The 21,454-nt window shown below is 51.5% G+C and overlaps 1 protein-coding gene across 2 annotated transcripts in view; it reads left to right on the forward strand.

Moving 5' to 3' along the window:
* The first annotated feature begins 3,472 nt into the window (after positions 1-3,472).
* The window catches only part of HACL2 (2-hydroxyacyl-CoA lyase 2), a 36,648-nt gene continuing 18,666 nt past the window's right edge, over positions 3,473-21,454 (forward strand). For both annotated transcript variants that reach the window (XR_003090322.2, XM_006127999.4), the window contains exons 1-3: positions 3,473-3,629; positions 15,368-15,528; positions 18,157-18,358. Coding sequence is in view for 1 of the 2 variants with exons in the window: in XM_006127999.4 (XP_006128061.3) it covers positions 3,488-3,629; positions 15,368-15,528; positions 18,157-18,358 (505 nt within the window). In the remaining variant the exon portion in view is untranslated. The remainder of the gene's footprint in view (positions 3,630-15,367; positions 15,529-18,156; positions 18,359-21,454) is intronic.

Genomic DNA, 21,454 nt, shown 5'->3' on the forward strand with positions numbered 1-21,454 from the left:
CCAGTTCTCCTAGCGCCCCCTTACACTCGGGGCCTGGTACCCACATTCTCCACCACGTGTCACGGAGCCCCCGACCCCGACCGCCCTGGTCATGTCCCTCCGTCCTGCTTGTTGCCCCAGTCTCCTCTGATTCCGCTGAGCTGAGGATTGCTGAACCTCCTTCTGGTCGCTCCGACAATCACCTGAGCGGGGAGCTGAGCGGGGTCCGGGCCCTCCCTCTCTCCAGACCCCAGCTCAGGACCCTAAGGCGGGGGAGAATTACCTCTCTCCTCTCACCTGGCTGATGGGGCAAGGTGCCTCAACACATCAGCCCGCGGGCTCCTGTCTGCACCCGCCCTGGGCTGCTTCCTCACCCTCCCACTCACTGTCGGGTCTGTCCCGGTGCTTCTTCGAGGCTCTCAGCCCCTTCATCCGCCTTCTCCCTCCTTCCTCCCCAGTCCTATGGCTCCTGCCGGTTTTATCCCAGGGAGGGTGCCGCCCCTCCTCTCCAGGAAGCCTGCAAGCGGCTCCTCCCCTTTTCCTCCAGCTGCCCCCGCCCCCTCTTAGGGATCTCCTCCCGGCCAGCATCGCTGGGTATCGAGGCTGCTGGTGGGTGGTCGGCGGGGGCACCGACCCTGAAGCGGCAGAGGCAGAGTATCCCCCCGCTGCCGCTGTCTCCCCCGCCGCGGGGGAAGCCTCCTCCCCGGCGTCCGGGGAACCACCAATTAAGCCGCCTACCGGGTGGCGCGTCTCTGCCGCTGCTCCGGCAGCTTCTCTCGTGGCCGGGAAAGCTGCTCCGCGCCCCCTGGCCTTCCTGGGCGGTCGCGGTTAGTGCGTGGTTGCGCCACCCCGTCACAGCTTCTTCCTGAGAGGGAGCATCAGAGTTCTGACGCAAGGTCTGCGTCTAGACTGGCAAGCTGTCTACTTGCCAGCTGTCTACACTGGCCGTTTGAATTTCCGCAAGAACACTGACGGTCTCATGTAAGATTGTCAGTGTTCTTGCGGAAATACTATGCTGCTCCCATTCAGGCAAAAGCCCTCTTGCGCAAATGCTTTTGCGCAAGAGGGCCAGTGTAGACAATGTGGTATTGTTTTGAGCAAAAAAGCCCCGATCGCGAAAATGGCGATCGGGGCTTTCTTGAGCAAAACCACGTCTAGATTGGCACGAATGCTTTTCCGCAAAAAGTGCTTTTGCGGAAAAGCGTCCGTGCCAATCTAGACGCTTTTTCCCGCAAGTGCTTTTAACTGAAAAACTTTTCCGTTAAAAGCATTTGCGGAAAATCATGCCAGTCTAGACATAGCCAAGAAGCCCTGATTTTCTACAGTACAGGCAGTCCCCGACTTACGCGGATCCGACTTATGTCGGATCCGCACTTACGAACGGGGTTTTCTCGCCCCGGAGGTCAGGGCGAGAAAGCTCCGTTCGTAAGCTGCTCCGGTGCCCCTGGTCTGCTGGAGACCGTCTCCAGCAGACCAGGGGCACCGGGCGGGTTCCCGCGCTTCTGAGGCTTTGCCAGAGCAAAGCCTCAGAAGCGCGGGGAACCGCCGCTGCTGCCGCTTCAGTCTGGGTGCCTGTGGTCTGCTAGGGACCGTCCCCAGCAGACCACAGGCACCCAGACTGAAGCGGCAGCAGCGGTGGTTCCCCGCGCCTCTGAGGCTTTGCCAGAGCAAAGCCTCAGAGGTGCGGCACCCCGCTGCCGCTGCGGCTCTGCTCCGCGTGTCCCTGGTCTGTTGGGGGGGGGGGGGGCGCAGCTAGTGTGCTCCCCCCCCCCCCCAGCAGACCAGGCTTTTGTTTTGGACTCTGGGGCAGAGCAGCTGGGGCGCTGCCGATTGGTCCTGCAGCGCCGCTCTGGGCACTACTGGACCAACCCGGCAGCACCCCAGCTGCTCTGCCCCAGGTCCTGATTCAGCCGCTGCTGGTCAGTTTCAGCAGCAGCTGAATCAGGACGCCTGGGACAGAGCAGATGGGGTGCTGCTGGGTTGGTCCAGTAGCACCGAGGAGCACCGAGTTGCTCTGCCTCAGGCTTCCTGGAATCAGCTGCTGATCAGTTTCAGCAGCAGCTGACTTGGGGACGCCTGGGGTTCTTAAGTTGATTCTGTTTGTAAGTCAGAACTGGCGGTCAGTTTCAGCAGTGTCTGAATCTGGACGCCAGTTCCGACTTACATACAGATTCAACTTAAGAACAAACCTACAGTCCCTATCTTGTACGTAACCCGGGGACTGCCTGTACAACGTCAGTTTACTTGCACAAGAACGCGCGGCCAGTGTAAACAGGTGGCATGTTTTTGCGCAAGAGCGGCCGTTTTCGCGCAAGAACGCACCAGTGTAGACACAGCCACAGAGACTGTGAGGGGGGCAGTGGGAAGGTTTTTCATTTGATCGACTTTGCTTTAAGCAGACATTGGGGCATGGGGACAGTAGGAAGGTTTTTCTTTAGTCTGCATGGCTGGATAGTATACACTCAAGAATGCAGTAAGGTGGCAAGTGCTTAAGTGTTTTTTAGCATTAGCTGTCAAAACAAAAACAAATAGGACAATGACATGCATTGCACCGAGTAATTAAATTATAGAAATAACATTTGCAAGAAGCAAAACTACAATTAAAATGGGTTACAGTGATGGGAGTGCAATTCAGTGTTCCATGAGCAGCAGACAACATAAATGTGTGAAATGTTGAGACGTCATGTCCTGTCTTTAGCCCTTTTCCATTTTTAACCCCTTTTAAAATGTACTAAGCAAAAACTTCTACATAGTACAGGACGGGAGAAGGGCTGGGGCGTCTGCAGACCTACTGAGCACGCTCAGTGCCTCCAATTTGAGTTGAATTATAAAAAAGCAGGTTTAAGCAAATAAAAAAGCCCTTCTGCCACAGCCACCCTTTGACTGGTGCCTCATTCCCACAGGGGTGACAGTTTTTAAACCGTCTGCCCTTCCTGTGCTCGGGCTTTGCCCTCTGTGTTGCTCCAGCAGCGGAGTTTACCTGCCGCTCCTCCCTGCACCAGCCCTGAGTTTGCCCCAGCACTGATCCTAAATCTGCCTGTGGCCGCTTCACTCCCGCACAGTCAATGTTCACCCCCCTCCGCTGTGCAGCCCCTTTCCTCCCTTATTCTGCTTTTGTGGAAAAACTTGCCAGCTGTCTACACTGGCCGCTTGAATTTCCACAAGAACACTGAGATCTCAAGTAAGAAATCAGAGCTTCTTGCGGAAATACTGTGCTGCTCCCTTTCGGGCAAAAGGGCCAGTGCAGACAGCTCAGATTTCTCTTCCGCAAAAAAGCTCCGATGGAGAAAATGGCGATGGGGGCTTTTTTGCGGAGAAGCGCGTCTAGATTGGCCACGGATGCTTTTCGCAAAAAGTAGCGTCCGTGCCAATCTAGACACTTTGTTCCAAAAATGCTTTTAACTGAAACTTTTCCGTTAAAAGCATTTGCGGAAAATCATGCCAGTCTAGACGTAGCCAGCCAGAGTGGGCAGGGAGAAGGGCAGTGGCGTCAGCAGAGCTACTGAGCATGCTCAGTGCCCTTAAAGTTCCCCTAAGTAGCGCAAGCGCACAGGAAACACACCACCGGAAGTGGAGGTCATGTGACACAGGGCGGTACAGCCCTGGCGGAAGCGCCAGTACCCGTGCCCCGCAGCTGAAGCTGAGACTCGGTACGTGCAGCCAGCGCGGCTCGGGTCCCGGGAGGGCGGGGTCGGTGCTCCTGGCGGGCTGGCACCCGCGGAAGGGGTCGCTCTCACTACCGGCGCGTCATTGGGGGGAGGCGGGGCAGCCCCCATGGTGAGTGCGGAAATCCCCGCCCCCTGCTGTGGGGCTGGGCCCTCGCTGGCCTCCCAGCCCCATTGCTGGGAAAGGGCAGGGGGTAGTCTCGTCCCAGCCCTACCGGGAGGGGGGTGCAGCATGGAGGCACGTGCGAGGGCGGTCACATGGCCGATGCCCCCTGTTCTTCATTAGGCGCCCTTGCCTGGACCAAAAAAAGTTAAATTAGACTGGAAAAGGTATGAGAAGAGCCCCAACAACGGCTGTGGGTATGGTACAGTATCCGTCTGAGGAGAAATTAAAAACGCCTCGTCCCTGAGGGCAAGGGCACGGGGTACGTGCAGTTGCTCACTCTGTGGTTGGTCCATACGTGACATGAATGTATCTGGGCTAATGGCTTGAGTCTGTAGCGTAGCCCTTGAGTTACAGGACAGTAACTCAGACTAAGCTGAGCTGCTACCTTTTATAATGGTCTAGCACTTGAAACATGCCTGTTAGGGTTAGGGGGATGGGAGTTCTTCCACCCGCAGGGTGATGACCTCTTTTGCTCAGTGTGGGGTATTGACACCAGTGTTCTCTCTTAAGCTGTGCAGTAGCACTGCTTCACAGTTGATTAATCAGCTGTGATTAGAGTTGATTAATCTACACTAGGGCTAAAGTTGACCTAAATTACTCAAATCCAGCTACATGAATAATGTAGATGGAGTCTGTGTATCTTAGGTTGACTATCTGTGGCATCTACACTGCACCGGATGGATGCGAGAAACTTTCTTATTGGCTTACTTTAGGCTTTTCTCTCTGGTGGGAGCACATTCAGTAGTCGATTTAATGGGGCTTCACTAGACCTGGTAAATCAACTCCCACTGGATTGACCACCACAGCAAGACTCCCACAACTAGTAAACACAAGCCCTGAGAGGATAAATGCTGGCCTCTGGAGAGACACATAGCTGTCACCTGAGACTGATCAGGAAACAGAAGGAGAGAGTCAAAAATTGAATCCATGGCAGCATAGCTGGGTGGCGAACTGGCTTGGCTTAAACTTTGCTTCTCTCTTCTAACCTAAGGATTTCCTGTGCTGGAAATCCACTTGTCTAACAAACCCTACTATGAATAGGCTGCCTGGTGTCATTCATTGGCTGATGTGCTTTGGTCTCTGAAGAATGTAAAAGGCTAACCAGAAGTCAGTCTAAGATGGACTTTCTGGGAGATCTCCTGGTGTAAAACAGTAGTGTTGGCAATGAACAGCAATCTTTAAGTGATCCATCCTCGGTTGTCCACACTCAGCTTCCAGCAAGCAGAAGCTAGCAACTCATGGGCTGTCTCTAGACTGCATCCCTTTTCCGTAAAAGGGATGCAAATTAGACACATCGCAATTGCAAATGAAGCAGGGATTTAAATCCCCCCCCTGCTTCATTTGCATAAACATGGCTGCCGCTTTTTCCCGGTTCGGAGCTTTGCTGGAAAAAAGCGCCAGTCTAGACAGGGATCTTTCGGAAAATAAACCCTTTTCCGAAAGATCCCTTATTCCTTATTTTAAGAGGAATAAGGGATCTTTCGGAAAAGGGTTTATTTTCCGAAAGATCACAGTCTAGACTGGTGCTTTTTTCCAGCAAAGCTCCGAGCCAGAAAAAAGCGGCAGACATGTTTATGCAAATGAAGTGGGGGGGATTTAAATCCCCGCTTCATTTGCAATTGCGATGTGTCTAATTTGCATCCCTTTTACGGAAAAGGGATGCAGTCTAGACACAGCCATGGAGCTGTATCCCTGACCTTCTTAAATCATAGAATCCTAGGGTTGAAAGAGACCTCACGAGGTCACTGAGTCACACCCCCTGTTAAAAGCAGGACCAACCCTAACTGAATCCAAAGCCAAGGCTTTGTCAAGCTGGGACTTAAAAACCTTTAAGGAAGGAGATTTCACCACCTTCCCAGGTAACCTATTCCAGAGCTTCGCCACCCTCCTCGGGAAGTAGTTTTTCCTAATATCTAAACTAGATCCACCACCCTACTGCAACTTAATACCATTGCCCCTTGTTATGCTCTCCTACTGGGTAGCAATTCAAAGTTCAGATGGAAACAAAGGTGTGCATGAAAATTATAAAATTATTCTAGACAATTCTCACTTTTACACAAGGTAGCCAAAAATTGCTGCAGAGTACAATTAAAAAACACTGTGCTGTATGATACCCATCTTACTGTGATGCAGATTGCTCCAGACCCTTGGCTGCCGGTGACAGTTTGTGACTCCAACCCAGGCATGAAGGTCAATGCATAGAAAGGCAGTGTTGTGCTGCAAAAGTGCTGTTACTCTAGCAAAGCCTGCTCCCTTCCACACACTCACATGTCGGAAGCTGGCACCTCTCCTGATATTTATGCAGGCAGGGGATTCTAACACTTTAATTGCTATAATAGCTGTGCCCTTTGTATGGTGCTAGGACGGGTGATGCAGATATGTGGTCCGAAGTACAAGTCCAGAACTGCTGCGATTAAGGTTTCCAAAGAAGAAAAATTCCACTCACACCCACCCCACCCCCTATGTCACACAGTATGCCTGCCCAAGCTCCCTGCCCATGCACATGAACATGCATCTAATTGTCCCCCATGTTTGTATGGATACACCTGATGCTCCACCCTGCTTGTATTAGTAAGCACACACCTGACTGTCTCTCTTCCCCCTCCTCCCCCCCCATATGTTAGTGAGTATGTTAAGAATCCCTCCTGAGAGCAGAAAAGGGCCAAGTGAGACTCACTTTCCTGACATTCATAGGGGGCTCGTCTACACTGGCCCCTTTTCCGGAAGGGGCATGTAAATTTCACCTATCGTAGTAGGGAAATCCGCGGGGGATTTAAATATCCCCCGCGGCATTTAAATAAAAATGTCCGCCGCTTTTTTCCGGCTTTTAAAAAAGCCGGAAAAGAGCGTCTACACTGGCCCCGATCCTCCGGAAAAAGCGCCCTTTTCCGGAGGCTCTTATTCCTACTTCAAAGTAGGAATAAGAGCCTCCGGAAAAGGGCACTTTTTCTGGAGGATCGGGGCCAGTGTAGACGCTCTTTTCCGGCTTTTTTAAAAGCCGGAAAAAAGCGGCGGACATTTTTATTTAAATGCCGCGGGGGATATTTAAATCCCCCGCGGATTTCCCTACGATGACTAGTGAAATTTACATGCCCCTTCCGGAAAAGGGGCCAGTGTAGACGTAGCCAGGGTGTTTGCAGTCCTGGAACCAAAGGTAAGGGCTTCACATGAATGCTTGGCTTACTGTTCTTCAAGCTCCTTGTTATCTGATGGGGCCATTCCCATGCAAGGCTGATGCTGAGTTAACAAGTTTAATGTTTTCCCAGGTATCACATTTGCCTCTGTCAGACCTGGGTTCAGCTCTGTGTTTGCTTCCTCAGTGGCTCAGCTCTTCCTGTTCCCATGCAGCATGTAGAATTTCCGAGTTACTCAATGACAGGCAACCTTGTGTCTCAGGATTTCCAAGTGTGGGCTCCACGAGGAGTAACGGTAGTTCGGAATAGAGAGCCTAATCCAAACTACCTACTCCGTGCCGCGTGTAGCCGCGGGCACGGAGTCCGAACTACCGGGGCTTTAAAAATGGTGGCGCCCGGCAAGATGCAAATGAAGCCCAGGATATTTAAATCCCGGGCTTCATTTGCAACTTCGGATGCCTACATTAACCACCCTAGTTTGAACTAGGGTGGTAGTGTAGACATACCCAGAAATAGAAATGTAGCCTTGTTAGTCTGGTGTAGCTAAAACAAAATACAGGGCTATGTAGCACTTTAAAGACTAACAAGATGGTTTATTAGATGATGAGCTTTCGTGGGCCAGACCCACTTCCTCAGATCAAATAGTGGAAGAAAATTGTCACAAGCATATATACCAAAGGATACAATTTTAAAAAAAAATGAACACCTATGAAAAGGACAAATCAAATTTCAGAACAGAAGGGGAATGGGGGGGGGAGGGTAAATGTCTGTGAGCTAATGATATCAGAGGTGATAATTGGGGAAGCTATCTTTGTAATAGGCAAGATAACTAGATCCTTTATTCAAACTCAGGTGTAAAGTGTCGAATTTTAACATGAATAACAGTTCAGAGGATTCTCTTTCAAGTGCAGTCTTAAGAGGCTTTTGAAGCAGGATGCAGGTAATTAAGTCGTTGAGACAATGTCCTTTCTGGTTGAAATGGCGAGAAACTGTTTTTTCTTTGTGATCCTGTCGAATATCGGTTTTGTGGGCATTGATCCTTTGGCGAAGTGTCTGAGACATTTGTCCAATGTACATAGCAGATGGACACTTTCGGCACATGATAGCATAAATTATATTTCTGGATGCGCAGGAATGTGTGTTCTTGATCTTATAACTCCCTTGGTTAGGTACAATAATGGTGGTAGCAGAGTGAATATGTGGACAAAGCTGGCAACGGGGTTTGTTGCAAGGGAAGGTACCAGGGTTGGTATTAGTGTGGTATGTCCTGTGGTTGTTGGTAAGAATCATCTTGAGGTTAGGTGGTTGTCTATAGGAGACTATGGGTCTGTCTCCCAGAGCCTCTTGGGCTGTGTCTACATTGGCCCCTATTCTGTAATAGGGATGCAAATGTAGCACTTTGGAATAGGCAAATCCGCGGGGGATTTAAATATCCCCCGCGGCATTTGCATGAACATGGCTGCCGCTTTTTTCCGGCTTGTAGATAAGCCGGAGAAAAGCGCCAGTCTGGACGCGATCCTCCGGAAAATAAGCTCTTTTCCGGAGGATCTCTTATTCCTACTTTCAAGAGATCCTCCGGAAAAGAGCTTATTTTCCGGAGGATCGCGTCCAGACTGGCGCTTTTCTCCGGCTTATCTACAAGCCGGAAAAAAGCGGCAGCCATGTTCATGCAAATGCCGCGGGGGATACTTAAATCCCCCGCGGATTTGCCTATTCCAAAGTGCTACATTTGCATCCCTATTACGGAATAGGGGCCAATGTTGACACAGCCTTGGAGTTTAGTATTCTGTTCCAGTATAGGCTGTAGTTTATTGATAATGTGTTGGACGGGTTTAAGTTGGGGGCTGCAGGTGATGACAAGTGGTGTTCTATTGTTGGTTTTCTTGGGTCTGTCTTGAAGTAGATGGTTTCTAAGTATTTGTCTGGCTCTTTCAATTTGCTTTTTTATTTCTCCGGGTGGGTAGTTGAGGTTTATAAATGCTTGGTAGAGATCCTGAAGTTTCTGGTCTCTGTCAGTGGGATTAGAGCAGTTGTGGTTGTATCTAAGGGCTTGGCTATAGATGATGGATTGTATGGTGTGTTCTGCATGGCAGCTGGAAGCATGTAGGTAACTGTATGAGTCAGTGGGTTTTCTGTAGAGAGTGGTGTCTAATTTTCCATTGTTGATTTGTACTGTGGTGTCCAGGAAATGGATCTCTCATGTAGAATGGTCCAGGCTGAGGTTGATGGTGGGGTGTAGGTTGTTGAAATCTCTGTGGAATGTCTCCAGTGTTTCTTGGCCATGCGTCCAGATCATAAAGATGTCATCGATGTAGCGTAAGTAGGATCTCGTTATCTTACCCATTACAAAGATAGCTTCCCCAATTATCCCCTCTAATATCATTAGCTCACAGACATTTACCTTCCCGCCCCCCCCCCCCCCATTCCCCTTCTGTTCTGAAATTTGATTTGTCCTTTTCATATGTGTTCATTTTTTGTAATTGTATCCTTTGGTATATATGGTTGTGACAGTTTTCTTCCACTATTTGATCTGAGGAAGTGGGTCTGGCCCACGAAAGCTCATCATCTAATAAACCATCTTGTTAGTCTTTAAAGTGCTACATAGTCCTGTATTTTGTTTCCACTCAGAGATGGCACTGGCATGTTCTGTATCTAATAGCCTTTCTTTTGTGATGCCAACAAATCAAAGAATCTCTCCTCCTGCCAGCAAAGCAGTTAGCATTTTCACTGATAACTGCAGTCTCTGTTAAGAATGTTGAATGTTAGAGCGGTTATTTGGCTAATCGTGTAGTCAGTACAGTTTGTATCGACTACCTCAGGGGTGGGCAATAATTTTTAAAAGGGAGCCACCCTGGAAGGGGAGGGACCTCAAGTGGAAGGGATGGGGCCAGGAACCTTCTTGTGCTTCATGCCCCCACCCCTATCCTGATTGGCCTGGGGTGGGGGAGCACGAAAATTCTTTCCCCTTCTGCTCCTCCCCCTAGAGAGAAATGCCAGTTGTTTTAAAAGTGCCTAGCAGAAGACCTTATGCACTTTCCCTGCCCCTAGGCCAATCAGGACCTGGGAGCTGGGGAGCGTGCTGTATCCTTGCCTCTGTGGGCTGGATCTGGCCCGCTAAGCAGGTTGATCTGGCCCGCGAAGGCCCTGCCACTCCCCCAACCCCAGGCCAATTAGGGCCTGGGCCCAGGGGAAGTGCAGGACGTTTCCTCCTCCCCGCCAGGAGCACATGGTGCTTTGAAGCACCGTGTGCTCCTGGCAGGGTGGGAGGAGACTTTGCACACTGCCCCATCCCTAAGCCCTGATTGGCCCGTGGGCGGGGGAGCACTGGAAGGGAGCATGGGCTAGGGTTGCCAGGTATCCGGTATTGACCTGGATAGTCTGGTATTTTTTGCCTCCTGTCCGGTAAAAACATTCAGAAAATACCAGACACCTAAAATGTCCAGTATTTTCTGATTATTTCCCCCACCCCACACACCCCTAGGAAGGAGGTGAAAATCCCGGGTGCTGTCTTGCGCAAGACCTTTTGCACAAGAACTCTTGTGCAAGAGCACGCCCACGCTGCCATGCGCTTTTGCGCAAGAGCGTCCATGGCAGTATGGATGTTCTCTTGCGCAAGAAAGCTCTGATGGCTATTTTAGCCATAGGGGTTTCTTGCACAAGAGGGTTTATTCCTCATGGGGAGAGGAATAACTTTTGCACTAGAAGCTCTCTCTTCTGATGCTTTACGGTAAATTTACTTGAGCAAGAACACGCGTGCAGTGTAGCTGCTCCTCAAGTTTTTGCACAAGAACAGCCGTTCTTGCGCAAAAAGCCTGCAGTGTAGACGTAGCCAGTGTCAGGTTGGGAGATTGAAAGGGCAAGGAGACTTCACATGCTCCCCACACCTAGGTCCTGATTGACTTCAGCAAAGCAGCAGCATCTCTTGCTGGAGGTATCCAGACATATGCTTATTTGCTACAAGACACAACTCTAAATCTCAGAGGTTTTGCTCCAGCAGAAGCAGGTGGTCAGTGTACCTTGGATGCCTTCCTTCTACACTGGAAAATAGGCTCCTCCATTCCCAGTTCCTCCAATTCAGAGTCTAAACAAAGCCATAATTATTCTGGGCAGGATAACAGTAGTTTTCAGATCTACTGCAGCAGTCACAAGCAGTTCATCAGCCTCTCCCAGTAATTCCACACCTGTTGACCCAGCACATATGTTGGATTTGCCATCCAGATTCATATTTTCTCCTTGTGACACCATGGCTTATGGATTTTGACAGATCTGGGACTCTCCTGTTTTGTAAGAGTAGGAGATTCCAATGAACTCTAAGAAACAGTCAGCTCAATAGTGTAAAGATCATAAATGGAAAAGAGCCTCCTTGTGAGCAACTCACCACCACAAACCCAGCCTCAGTTTCTTTTCAGTTTACAGTGGAGTGTTTGCACCATTATAAGCATATGGGACTTCAGTCTAGTACTGACTCGCCACACATACGGAGTTCCTGGTGCTCTCCTGAGCCTCTTTCATGTAAGAATCTATGAAGGTGGAAGGAGATGAAGGCTCTCGTGGTTGCTTTATATGGCTGTTTACAAAGAGAGAGTGTATCCTTCACCCACATCCGGCATTGCTTCTCAGGCTAGACACACAATTCCATCTTAACCAGTCCATAATCTTGCTAATATTTTCCCCTAGACCTTGTTCTTCCTTAATTAAGATGCTGACATTGGATGCTAAGAAGTCATTTGCTTTCTATGGGTATGTCTACACTACAGCGCTAGTTCGAACTAACTTAGTTCGAATTAGTTAATTCGAACTAAGCTAATTCGAACTAACGCGTCTAGAACTAAAAACTAGTTCGAATTAGCGTTTTGCTAATTCAAACTAGCAAGTCCACATTGAGTGGACTCTGAACAGGGCTTAAGGATGGCCGGAAGCAGTGCCGGCAGGGCATAAGAGAAGGACTTAGAGCATGGAGATGCTGTCTCAGGCTAGCCGAGGGCTGCGCTTAAAGGGTCCCGACCCCCACCCCGGACAGACAGTTCTAAGGGGTGCCCCGCTTGCAAAGAAGTTCTGGCTTGGAGTGCCCGGAGTACCCACACTGGGCACATCACACCACTCGGCCATCAGCCCGGCTGCACTTGCCGCAGGCTGCCATCTGGGGAGAGGGGGCAATCAGGGGGCTGCAGGAGAGCTTCCACCCCCAGAAGCCCGCAGAGCCAGCCCAGTCCTCCCCATCGGGGGCTCGTACCCCATTCCTCCCTCACCCCCTTCACCTTATCCTTCCCTAGCCCCCCTTCTTATTGATGTACAAAATAAAGATAACGTTTCTTCCTAAATGGAATCTGTCTTTATTGAACAAAACTGGGGGAAGGAGGTGGGAGAGGGGAAGAGAGAGGCTGGGAGAGGGGAGGGCAACTAACATGATCAGGGGTTGGGAACAGGTCCCAGATGAAGAGAGGCTACAGAGACTGGGACTGTTCAGCTTAGAAAAGAGGAGACGGAGGGGGGACAGGATAGAGGTCTCTAAAAGCAGGGGTTGGGTGGAGAGGGTGCATTCAGAAAAGTTCTTCCTGAGTTCCCATAAAGAAGGACTAGAGGACACCAAAGGAAAGGAATGGGTATCAGGCTTGAAACTAGTAAGAGAAAGTTGTTGTTCTTCCCAAAGCAAATAGTTAACCTGCAGAACTCCTTGCTGCAGGAGGCTGTGAAGGCTACAACTACAACAGAGTTGAAAGGGAAGTGAGATCAAGTCATGGAGGTTGGGTCCATGGAGTGGTATTAGCCAGGGGGTAGGAGTGGTGTCCCTGCCCAAGGTTTGTGGAAGGCTGGAGAGGGATGGCACGAGACAAATGGCTTGGTCACTGTCTTCGGTCCATCCCCTCCAGGGTCCCTAGGGTTGGCCGCTGTCGGCAGACAGGCTACTGGGCTAGATGGACCTTTGGTCTGACCCAGGACGGCCATTGTAAGCTCAGGGCTCAGGGTCGGGGGTCTCAGTGGACCCCCTTGATTTTCATGCACACCTGCTCCTGGGTGGCCAGGCTGGCAGCTCTCCTACCCTAGACGGCCACTTTCCTGTGCCTAGTGCGGAGATCGTGGACGAGGTCCACGATGTCCGCACTAGCCCAGGAAGGTGCCCGCCTCTTGCGGTCCAGGGCAAGCTCCTGGGAGCCGCCAGCCTGGTCCCGGGAAGAGGGGGTGGGCTGGGGGACATCGGGTGGGTGGCTCTGTGCTGTGCCAGGTGCAGGGTCTGCTGGCTGGGTGCTGGCAGGCTTGCACCTGGCATGGGCACCGTAGCCAGCCCGTGCCCCTTTAAGAGGTCCGGGGCCGGGAGGGGGGCATAGAGTTTCCCTGGTGTTGGCCAGAGTGGCCACCAGGGAAACCTGGGGAGGGCTAGCCTCCCACTAGTTCGAATTAAGGGGCTACACACCCCTTAATTTGAACTAGCTAGTTCGAACTAGGCTTAATCCTCGTAAAATGAGGTTTACCTAGTTCGAACTAAGCGCTCCGCTAGTTCGATTCAAATTCGAACTAGCGGAGCGCTAGTGTAGCGCCTAGGAAAGTTAGTTCGAACTAACGTCCGTTAGTTCGAACTAACTTTTCAGTGTAGACATACCCTATTAGACTAGGTCTGTGAGTACAGGGATTCACCTAGATTCTTTGTCTCTTGCAGGAGAGAGAAGAAATCAGGTACTCACATCCCAGTGTCTTTCCAAGTAGATTAGACTCTTTACTGACAAGGGTTATAAATACACCATAAGGACAGACTTGACTTGGGCCTGTCTCTTATATATTGTCATTTTGGAGGACAATATGTAAGAGACAGAACTGCTGCCTGGAGCTCAGCTCATGGTTTCCCAGGGTGTTAATCCCTGGATTGTGCATCTAGGTTGGCTGCAGTATTTGGTGAGGTGGCGCTGCAGCACTTACCTAGCAAGGCCTCCTTGTCCCACTCCACTCACTGTGGCTCTTCAAGATAGATGCTGCATATTCATGCTCCCTACCTGCCTTGCCTCTTGCTCAGAATCCTACCTACATTTGGCCTTGAGGAGGTGGTGGGAGGGACTGAGCCCAGAACATGCTAAACCTCTGCTTTTATAGCCTTGCCTTTGAAGGGTCAGGACCAGGGAATGGGAGAGGCACAAGAGAACTCCACTGTGAGAAGTTCAGGTTGCAAGGCTGTATGTTCCTGAAGGAGTGAACGTGCAGAGTCCATTTCCAAGATCTCTTACAGGTCAGCATTTCCAAATGCTGCCTGCCATGGGCACCAGCTTCTTCTGGGCACCCACTGCTCTGCCCCAGGCTTAGCCTCCACTTGATGTCTTCCCTCATGCTCCCACCCTCTTCCTGCCTCTGTGCCAGGCTCCACTCCTTCCCCCAAGTTATCACCTCTTTCCCACCTCTTCCTGCACCTCTCCTGAGCATACCCTGCTCCTCCCTCCTCCTCCTCTCTCTCTCTCTTTTCTCTCCCCCCCCCCCCCCCCCCCCCCCCCCCCCCCCGCCCAACCTCCTGCACACTGTGAAACAGCTGACTGCAGTGGGTAGGAGGCACTGGGAGGAGTTAGCTTCCCGTGGAAGCTAAGCACCAGTTAACTTTTTTTAGTTGAGGGAGGGGAGGCTGTGCTGTCTGCAGTTTAACTGTTGGCGTAGAAGGGGGTCTAGAAGAAAGAATAGATCTGGAATCCAGGGCTTCTGGGTACCGTTCTGTCACTGTCTCTGTGGCTGCCCTTGGATAAGGCATTTAATTTTGCTGTGCCTTAATTCCACATTTGTAATATGAGGATAATGTGTCTTGCCTCCTCCCACTGGGTTGGCAAGGTGAACTCCTGTCATGCTGGGAGGCATGCTACAGTTGGGAGCACTATGGAACATCCTGTATCCACAGGTCCCTAGCATGCATTGACTAAGGACTTTTCTGATATATCTGATACTGTTCTGGGACAGACGAAAGAGCCAGTGGTAGCACCATATCCAACCTTAGACACCTGCAGTGGTGAGAGAAGATCCTGCAAGATAGCTCTGGCCTCTGATCCGTTACCATATCTCCATGGTTCTACTGTCTGGGATATGCACAAACTGTATAAAAAAAAAGTGCAAGGGGCAGCAGCAGGGTTTAGTTGGCATCAGAAGAGGGATTTTGTGGTGGGAAAGAGTCTGACTACTCCAGCATGGGAGTGAAGAGGGGCTGGCTGTTCTGGCTGGCAGCAGAAGAGGGGGCCAGCTGCTCTGGTGGTGGAGAGGCAAGGGGGCCATCTGTTCCAGTGAGAGGGAGAAGAGAGTCTTGCTGCTCTGACAAGGGGAAGAAGGCTCAGCCACTTTAGTGGCAGGGAAGGAGCTCACCATTCTGTCGGAGGCGCCTGGCCACTGTGGCAAGGGGGAGTGGCTGACCGCATAAGGGGGAGTGACTGGTTATGTTGTTCTGCACTTGCCTTTTGCAACAGGAGTGTGTGCTGGTGACTCTACCCCTGAAGTTGCCTCTATGGATCCTGCTGCTGTCTCACCCAGCATGAGCTGCTGCTGTGCCTGGCTTCTTGTGCTGCTGGGGACGACTCTGCTTGGGGCAGCTCACAGACTGGGGCTGATCTACCAGCTCTGGCATAAGGTAAAACTGAGACAGTGCCTGCCTCCTTTTACATAGATGCCTGCCATGGGAGGGGATGTGGGTGCATGAGGAGAGTTTGGGTAACATCTGCACTGAGATCCCAGGACTGACTCACTGCACTGGTGGCTGCTCGCTTATGTGCAGATGAGGCTGCTGAGGACAGTGCACGTGGTAAGGCTGTTCCCCAAGCATAAGCTCTCACATATGCCCAGGTGGTGGCAATTCCTATATCAAATCTGTGGGTTTGGTGGAAAGGTCTCCCTAACCTGTGGCGTTCGTGCTCAGATATCCCATATTCCCAGGCCTGTTCTCACACTAGCTCTCACCCAGGGTAGCAGGATATCAAAGGATCTCTCTGTGTTTGAGTCCCATGAGTAGGGGCCCTAACAAATTCTCGCTCCATTTTTGGTCAGTTTCACAGATGGAGGGTTTTAAAATTAGTTTAATATGTTCTGATGTTTACATCTGTCATTTCAGGGTGTTGTAACCAGCAGGGTCCTGACCCAATAGGCAGGTCACTAAAGCTATTGTAGGGTGGTTGTGGGATTGTACCCTTACTTCTACCCTGCTGCTGGCAGAGGTTCTCTCTTCAGAGCTGGGCAGTCAAAGTGGAACAGTGCTGGCTGGGTGCCCAGCTCTGAAGTTGGTGCTGTTGCCAGCATCAGCACGGGTAGGAGGGTGGATTCCCATAGGTTTGGTTTTTCATCAGTGTCCTGTTGCAGCACAGGGAAGTGACAGTGGGAGCCAGGAAGCTTCTTTCATCCAGGGGAAGATTCCGTAGGTAGCCACCCCAGTCCTCCTCATCGGAGGCTCGTGCCCCCTTCCACTTACTCCTCCCTAGCCCCCCTTCCTGATGTACAAAATAAAGGACACTTGTGGTCAAAAATAGAAACTCTCTTTATTTAACAAAACTGGGAGGGGGGATTAACCTCTGGGGAGACTGGGAAAAGGAGGTGGGAGAGGGGAAGAGAGAGGGTGGGAGAGGGGAGGGGGAAACCTGGGAGGAGGGAGCTGGAAGGAGGAAGCCAGGGGAACAAGGAGGAGGGGAAGTATCAAACTATGGTACGCCATATCTTCAGTACTGTGTACAGATGTGATTTCCTCACCCCAGAAAAGATATTTTGGCCTTGGAAAGGGTTCAGAAAAGGGCAACTAAAATGATCAGGGGTTTGGAACAGGTCCCATATGAAGAGAGGCTAAAGAGACTGGGACTTTTCAGCTTAGAAAAGAGGAGACTGAGGGGGGATATGATAGAGGTCTATAAAAGCATGAGTGGTGTGGAGAGGGTACATAAAGAAACGTTCTTCATTAGTTCCTATAACAGAAGGACTAGAGGACACCAAATGAAATGAATGGGTAGCAGGCTTCAAACTAATAACAGACAGTTCTTCTTCACAAAGCAAATAGTCAACCTGTGGAACTCCTTGCTGCAGGAGGCTGTGAAGGCTACAACTAGAACAGAGTTTAAAGAGAAATTAGATAAAGTCATGGAGATTAGGTCCATGGAGTGGTATTAGCCAGGGGGTAGAAATGGTGTCCCTGGCCTCTGTTTGTGGAAGGCTGGAGATGGATGGCACGAGACAAATGGCTTGGTCATTGTCTTCGGTCCATCCCGTCCAGGGTAGCTAGTGTTGGCCACTGTCAGCAGACAGGCTACTGGGCTAGATGGACCTTTGATCTGACCCAGTACGGCCATTCTTATGTTCTAAGCTCAGGGCTCAGAGTCAGGCGTCTCAGTGGGCCACCTTGATTTTCATGCAAACTGCTCCTGGGTGGCCAGGCTGGCAGCTCTCCTGCCCTGGACAGCCACTTTCCTGTGCCTAGTGCAGAGGTCGTGGATGTTGGACGCCTCCCCCCAAACCTGGATGAGGTCCACGATCTCCGCACTAGACCAGGCGGGCGCCCACCTCTTGCGGCCCCGGTCACCAGCCTGGTCCCAGGAAGAGGCGGAGGTCTGGGTGGCAGCGGGCGGCTGGCTCGAGCCGTGCCAGGTGCAGGGTCTGCTGGCTGGGTGCTGGCAGGCTTGCACCTGGCACGTTCACCGTAGCCAGCCCGTACCCCTTTACGGGCTCTGGGGCTGGGAGGGGGGCAGACAAGTTTCCCTGGTTGTGCCCAGAGTGGCCACCGGGGCAAGCTGGGAAGGGCTAGCCTTCCACTAGTTCGAATTAAGGGGCTACACAGCCCTTAATTCGAACTACTTAATTCGAACTAGGCTTAGTCCTTGTAGAATGAGGTTTACCTAGTTCGAATTAAGTGCTCCGCTAGTTCGAATTAAGTTCGAACTAGCGGTTTGCATGTGTAGCGCTTATGAAAGTTAATTCAAACTAATGGCTGTTAGTTCGAATTAACTTTGTAGTGTAGACATACCCTAAGTGGTTATCCCTGGATCCCAGTATGTGCTGGAGCTACAGCCCTCTGGCCATTAGCACCATCTCTGCCCTGCACAACGTTCCCCCACAGTGTTCATGGGGAGCCACCCAAACCCAGCACTCCCAGTTGGTGTCCTGACCACCGCCCAGAATCCTGCCTTGCCAGGCCAGCACTCTGCCAGTCTGTATTCTAGCCCAGCGCCCACCCCCCCCTCCTACTTCAAAGGGTTGGGGCTCTGATGGTTCCTATTCTTCTCAGGCAGACCCGAAGAGTACCCGGCATGGTGGGGAGCTTGTTGCAGAGGTCCTGAAGGCCCATGGGGTGCGCTACTTGTTCACACTAGTAGGAGGCCATATTTCACCTATTCTGGTGGCCACTGAGAAGCTGGGCATCCGTGTGGTGGACACGAGACACGAGGCCACCGCTGTGTTTGCTGCCGATGCAGTCGCCAGGCTCTCAGGTATGCACTGCTCATGATCTCAGGGACATTGTCTAGGGTGCTCCCTACATCTCCCGTAGGCTGAGCTCTTCCCTGTCCCAACTCGGTTCATCTGTGCCCAGCTCACCGGTCTGTATCTGCTGGTGGGAATTACTATGACTGCAAGGCATGGAGAAAGGGGAGTTGGGGATGCAGATGGACTGACTCCATTATATGAATTTAGCTGGGTGCAGTGGGACACACTGTGGGACCTTCCTCCTAAGGCAGGGCATGACAGTGGGGCAGTGACCATCTTATCCCAGTGGTATCACTGGATTCCTTGGGTGCAGCCTGGGACTGGGGGATTACTATGCCCCCTTAACTCTTCAGCCTGTGTTGTCTCTCATTACGCCTTGCTAGTGCCAAGCTGCAAACCGCTCCAGGTGCTGTTATCACTCAGCACAACTGCATATGGAGCCCCACACCCAGCTAGATTACATAACTGCTCCCAGAGCCACTCATGAATCACACAGAAAGACACTTTCCAGGTTCCCCCAGCACAGAGATATATCATCTTGATCAGTGCAAATTTGTTAGTTGGTTCACCATTTAATCTATGTCCCAACCTTTGTAAACCTGAACAGATTTACCAAATGCTTTAGGAAAACTCAACTGGTAAAGATAAACAGTAAAACAAGTTTGATTACAAAAGGTAGATTTTAAATTATTATTAGTGACAGGCAAAAAGTCAGCTAGTTACCACAGGAAACAAAATAAGTGCATAATCTGAATCTTAAAGATACTAGATGGTATTCAGATCAATCAGTTTTCTCACCTCAGAGGATATGGTTGTTCAGGATACGCAAGTTTCACCCTTGGAAAGTAATCCAGTTTTCTCTGTTGCAGTCATCAGGCTTCTGAGCATCCTTGGTGCTTGCAACATGGGTGATTGGGCAACAAAATGGCAGATTAAATTCAATGTTTATAAATGCAACAGTGGTTTTCAAACAATCATAAGCACCTTCTAGTGCAGGGCTACTCAACTTTGGAAGCCCCCAGGGGCCATGATACCCACAGCACATGCTGAGGGCCGCAACTTAAGCGCGGCTGCAAATATATGCAAGTATTGATCCAAATATATGCAAATAGTATCTTTCATACTGACGGGCATGAATACAAAGATTAAGGCAAGACTACACAACACACAGACCTCATTTAAGTCAGTCCTGCTGATATTAATAAAATTCAATATTTACCTAATTTCTACCCATATGACAGCATTGGGGAGGGAGGGGGGAAGCTCTGCCGCCTCTTGCCATCCCCCACTCCTCCCCCTCTCTTCCTCCCTCAACTGGCCGGCAACACCTCCTTATGTGCAGATTCAGCTCTGTTTCTGGGAGGGCTCTGCTGCCTCTTGCTACCCACCCCTCCCCCCCAAACCGGTAGCAGTCAGGCACCGCGGGCCGCATGGAAAGGGGCCACAGGCCGCGTGTTGAGTAGCCCTATTCTAGTGCTTGCTCATGGCTATTCAGCATAAATAAGCTTGCTAGCCTCATGCACCGCAGTGTGACCGATTTCCATCAGCAGTATCTGTATGGGGCTGGCTCCCACACCCCCTGGAGTGGTGTGCACATGCCTCTTTATATAGGCATACCTCCTGCCAGACCTCCCTCCATTTTCAGTTCCTTCTTGCCACCAGTGACCGTGCTTGGGACTTCAGTGCTTCACTGCTTGCTATTGTGTCATCTTTGGCTAAGTCTATACTGCCACTTTCCTGTGCTGTAACTTTTTGGCTCAGGTGTGTTGTAAAACACACACCCTGCTTCCCCCAGCACAGCAAGTTACAGCATTGTTTGCTGCTCCACTCATAAAGGTGGTTTACATAGAGTGCTGGGAGATCTCTGTCCTAGTGCTCCTGTCATGGCCACACTTTCAATTTGAAGTTTTGATAAAGCCTTTATCTCAAGTAGTTAGTTGTCTGGCAATAGTTTCCCTCTAGTTCAGTGTTTCCCAATTGGTGCTCCGGGGACCCTGGGGTTCCGCGGAGCAAAACTAGGGGTTCTGTGAGGAGCTGGCACTCCCCCGCCCCCTCTGAAAGAGAGAGAGCCAGCAGACGCGTGGGCGGCGAGTTGTGTGGGCTCATGGTGCTCATGCTCCAGCTCTAACCCCTCCCCCCCCCCCCGCGTGTCCTCCCACCCCAGCCCCAGAGCGTTTCTCCCCTGTCCCGGTCCTGTCCCTGCCATGTGCAACCTTCACTGAGCTCCCCCTTGCTGGCTGCTGCTGCCCTGAGCAGCGTGCTCAAACCATTGGGTGGGGAGACACCTGGATGTGACGTAACACGGCCTGGGATTTTAAACCTGCTGGGCGCTGTGTTGTGCTGCATGGCTGAGTTGCGGGTTCGGAGTCTGGGGACCGAGCACAGACTCCGGCCCTGCAAAGTGGAAGGCAGAAGGTACGGGAATGGGAGGAAAGGGGCTTGTGCAGAGGGAAAGGGGAAGGGCTGGGAGAGGAAGGTGCTTGTGCGGAGGCGGAGGGGAAGGGGAAGGCACCAAAGGGACAGGGGTGGAGGAGAGACAAATGCCAGGGGGCCAAGTGCAGACAATGAGGAAAAAGGCAGGAGGGGAGGTCAGTGGGAGGGGGACAGGGTGATGCTGGAAGGGGACAGAGTAAGGGCATTGGGGGCTAGAGGGGTGAGGGGAGGTGCTGGGAGAAGGCTTGAAAGAAGGGGTGGGCATGAGGAAGGCCGGGATGGAGAAAGTCATGTGTGAGGGCACAGGGGCATGAGGAGAAAGGGGGCAGGGGAAGTGAGGGAAGGGGGAGGCACCAGGAGGGTACAGGGGTAAGGGAAGGTGCAGGTACCAAAGGATTCTGAGGGTGAAGCAGAAGGGCAGATAACTGCCGGGGAGGGACCACCATCAGAGGAGAGACACGGGGCAGGTGTGTAGAGGGAGGTGTTAGAAGAGGGGATGAGGAGGGGTAGCTCACATGATCAGAGTGGGGCTACTGGAGGAGTGGGCACAGGTAGGAGACGGGCTGGTGGAGGGGGACAGGTTGCAGGAGGTATGAGGACAGTGAGAAGAGCAGGAGTCAGGACAGCAGAGGAGGGTGAAGAGTGGGGGGGCAGCAGGCACCAGGGGA

This window comes from Pelodiscus sinensis, chromosome 19 (genome assembly GCF_049634645.1).
Source record: "Pelodiscus sinensis isolate JC-2024 chromosome 19, ASM4963464v1, whole genome shotgun sequence".
Classification (NCBI taxonomy): domain Eukaryota; kingdom Metazoa; phylum Chordata; order Testudines; family Trionychidae; genus Pelodiscus; species Pelodiscus sinensis.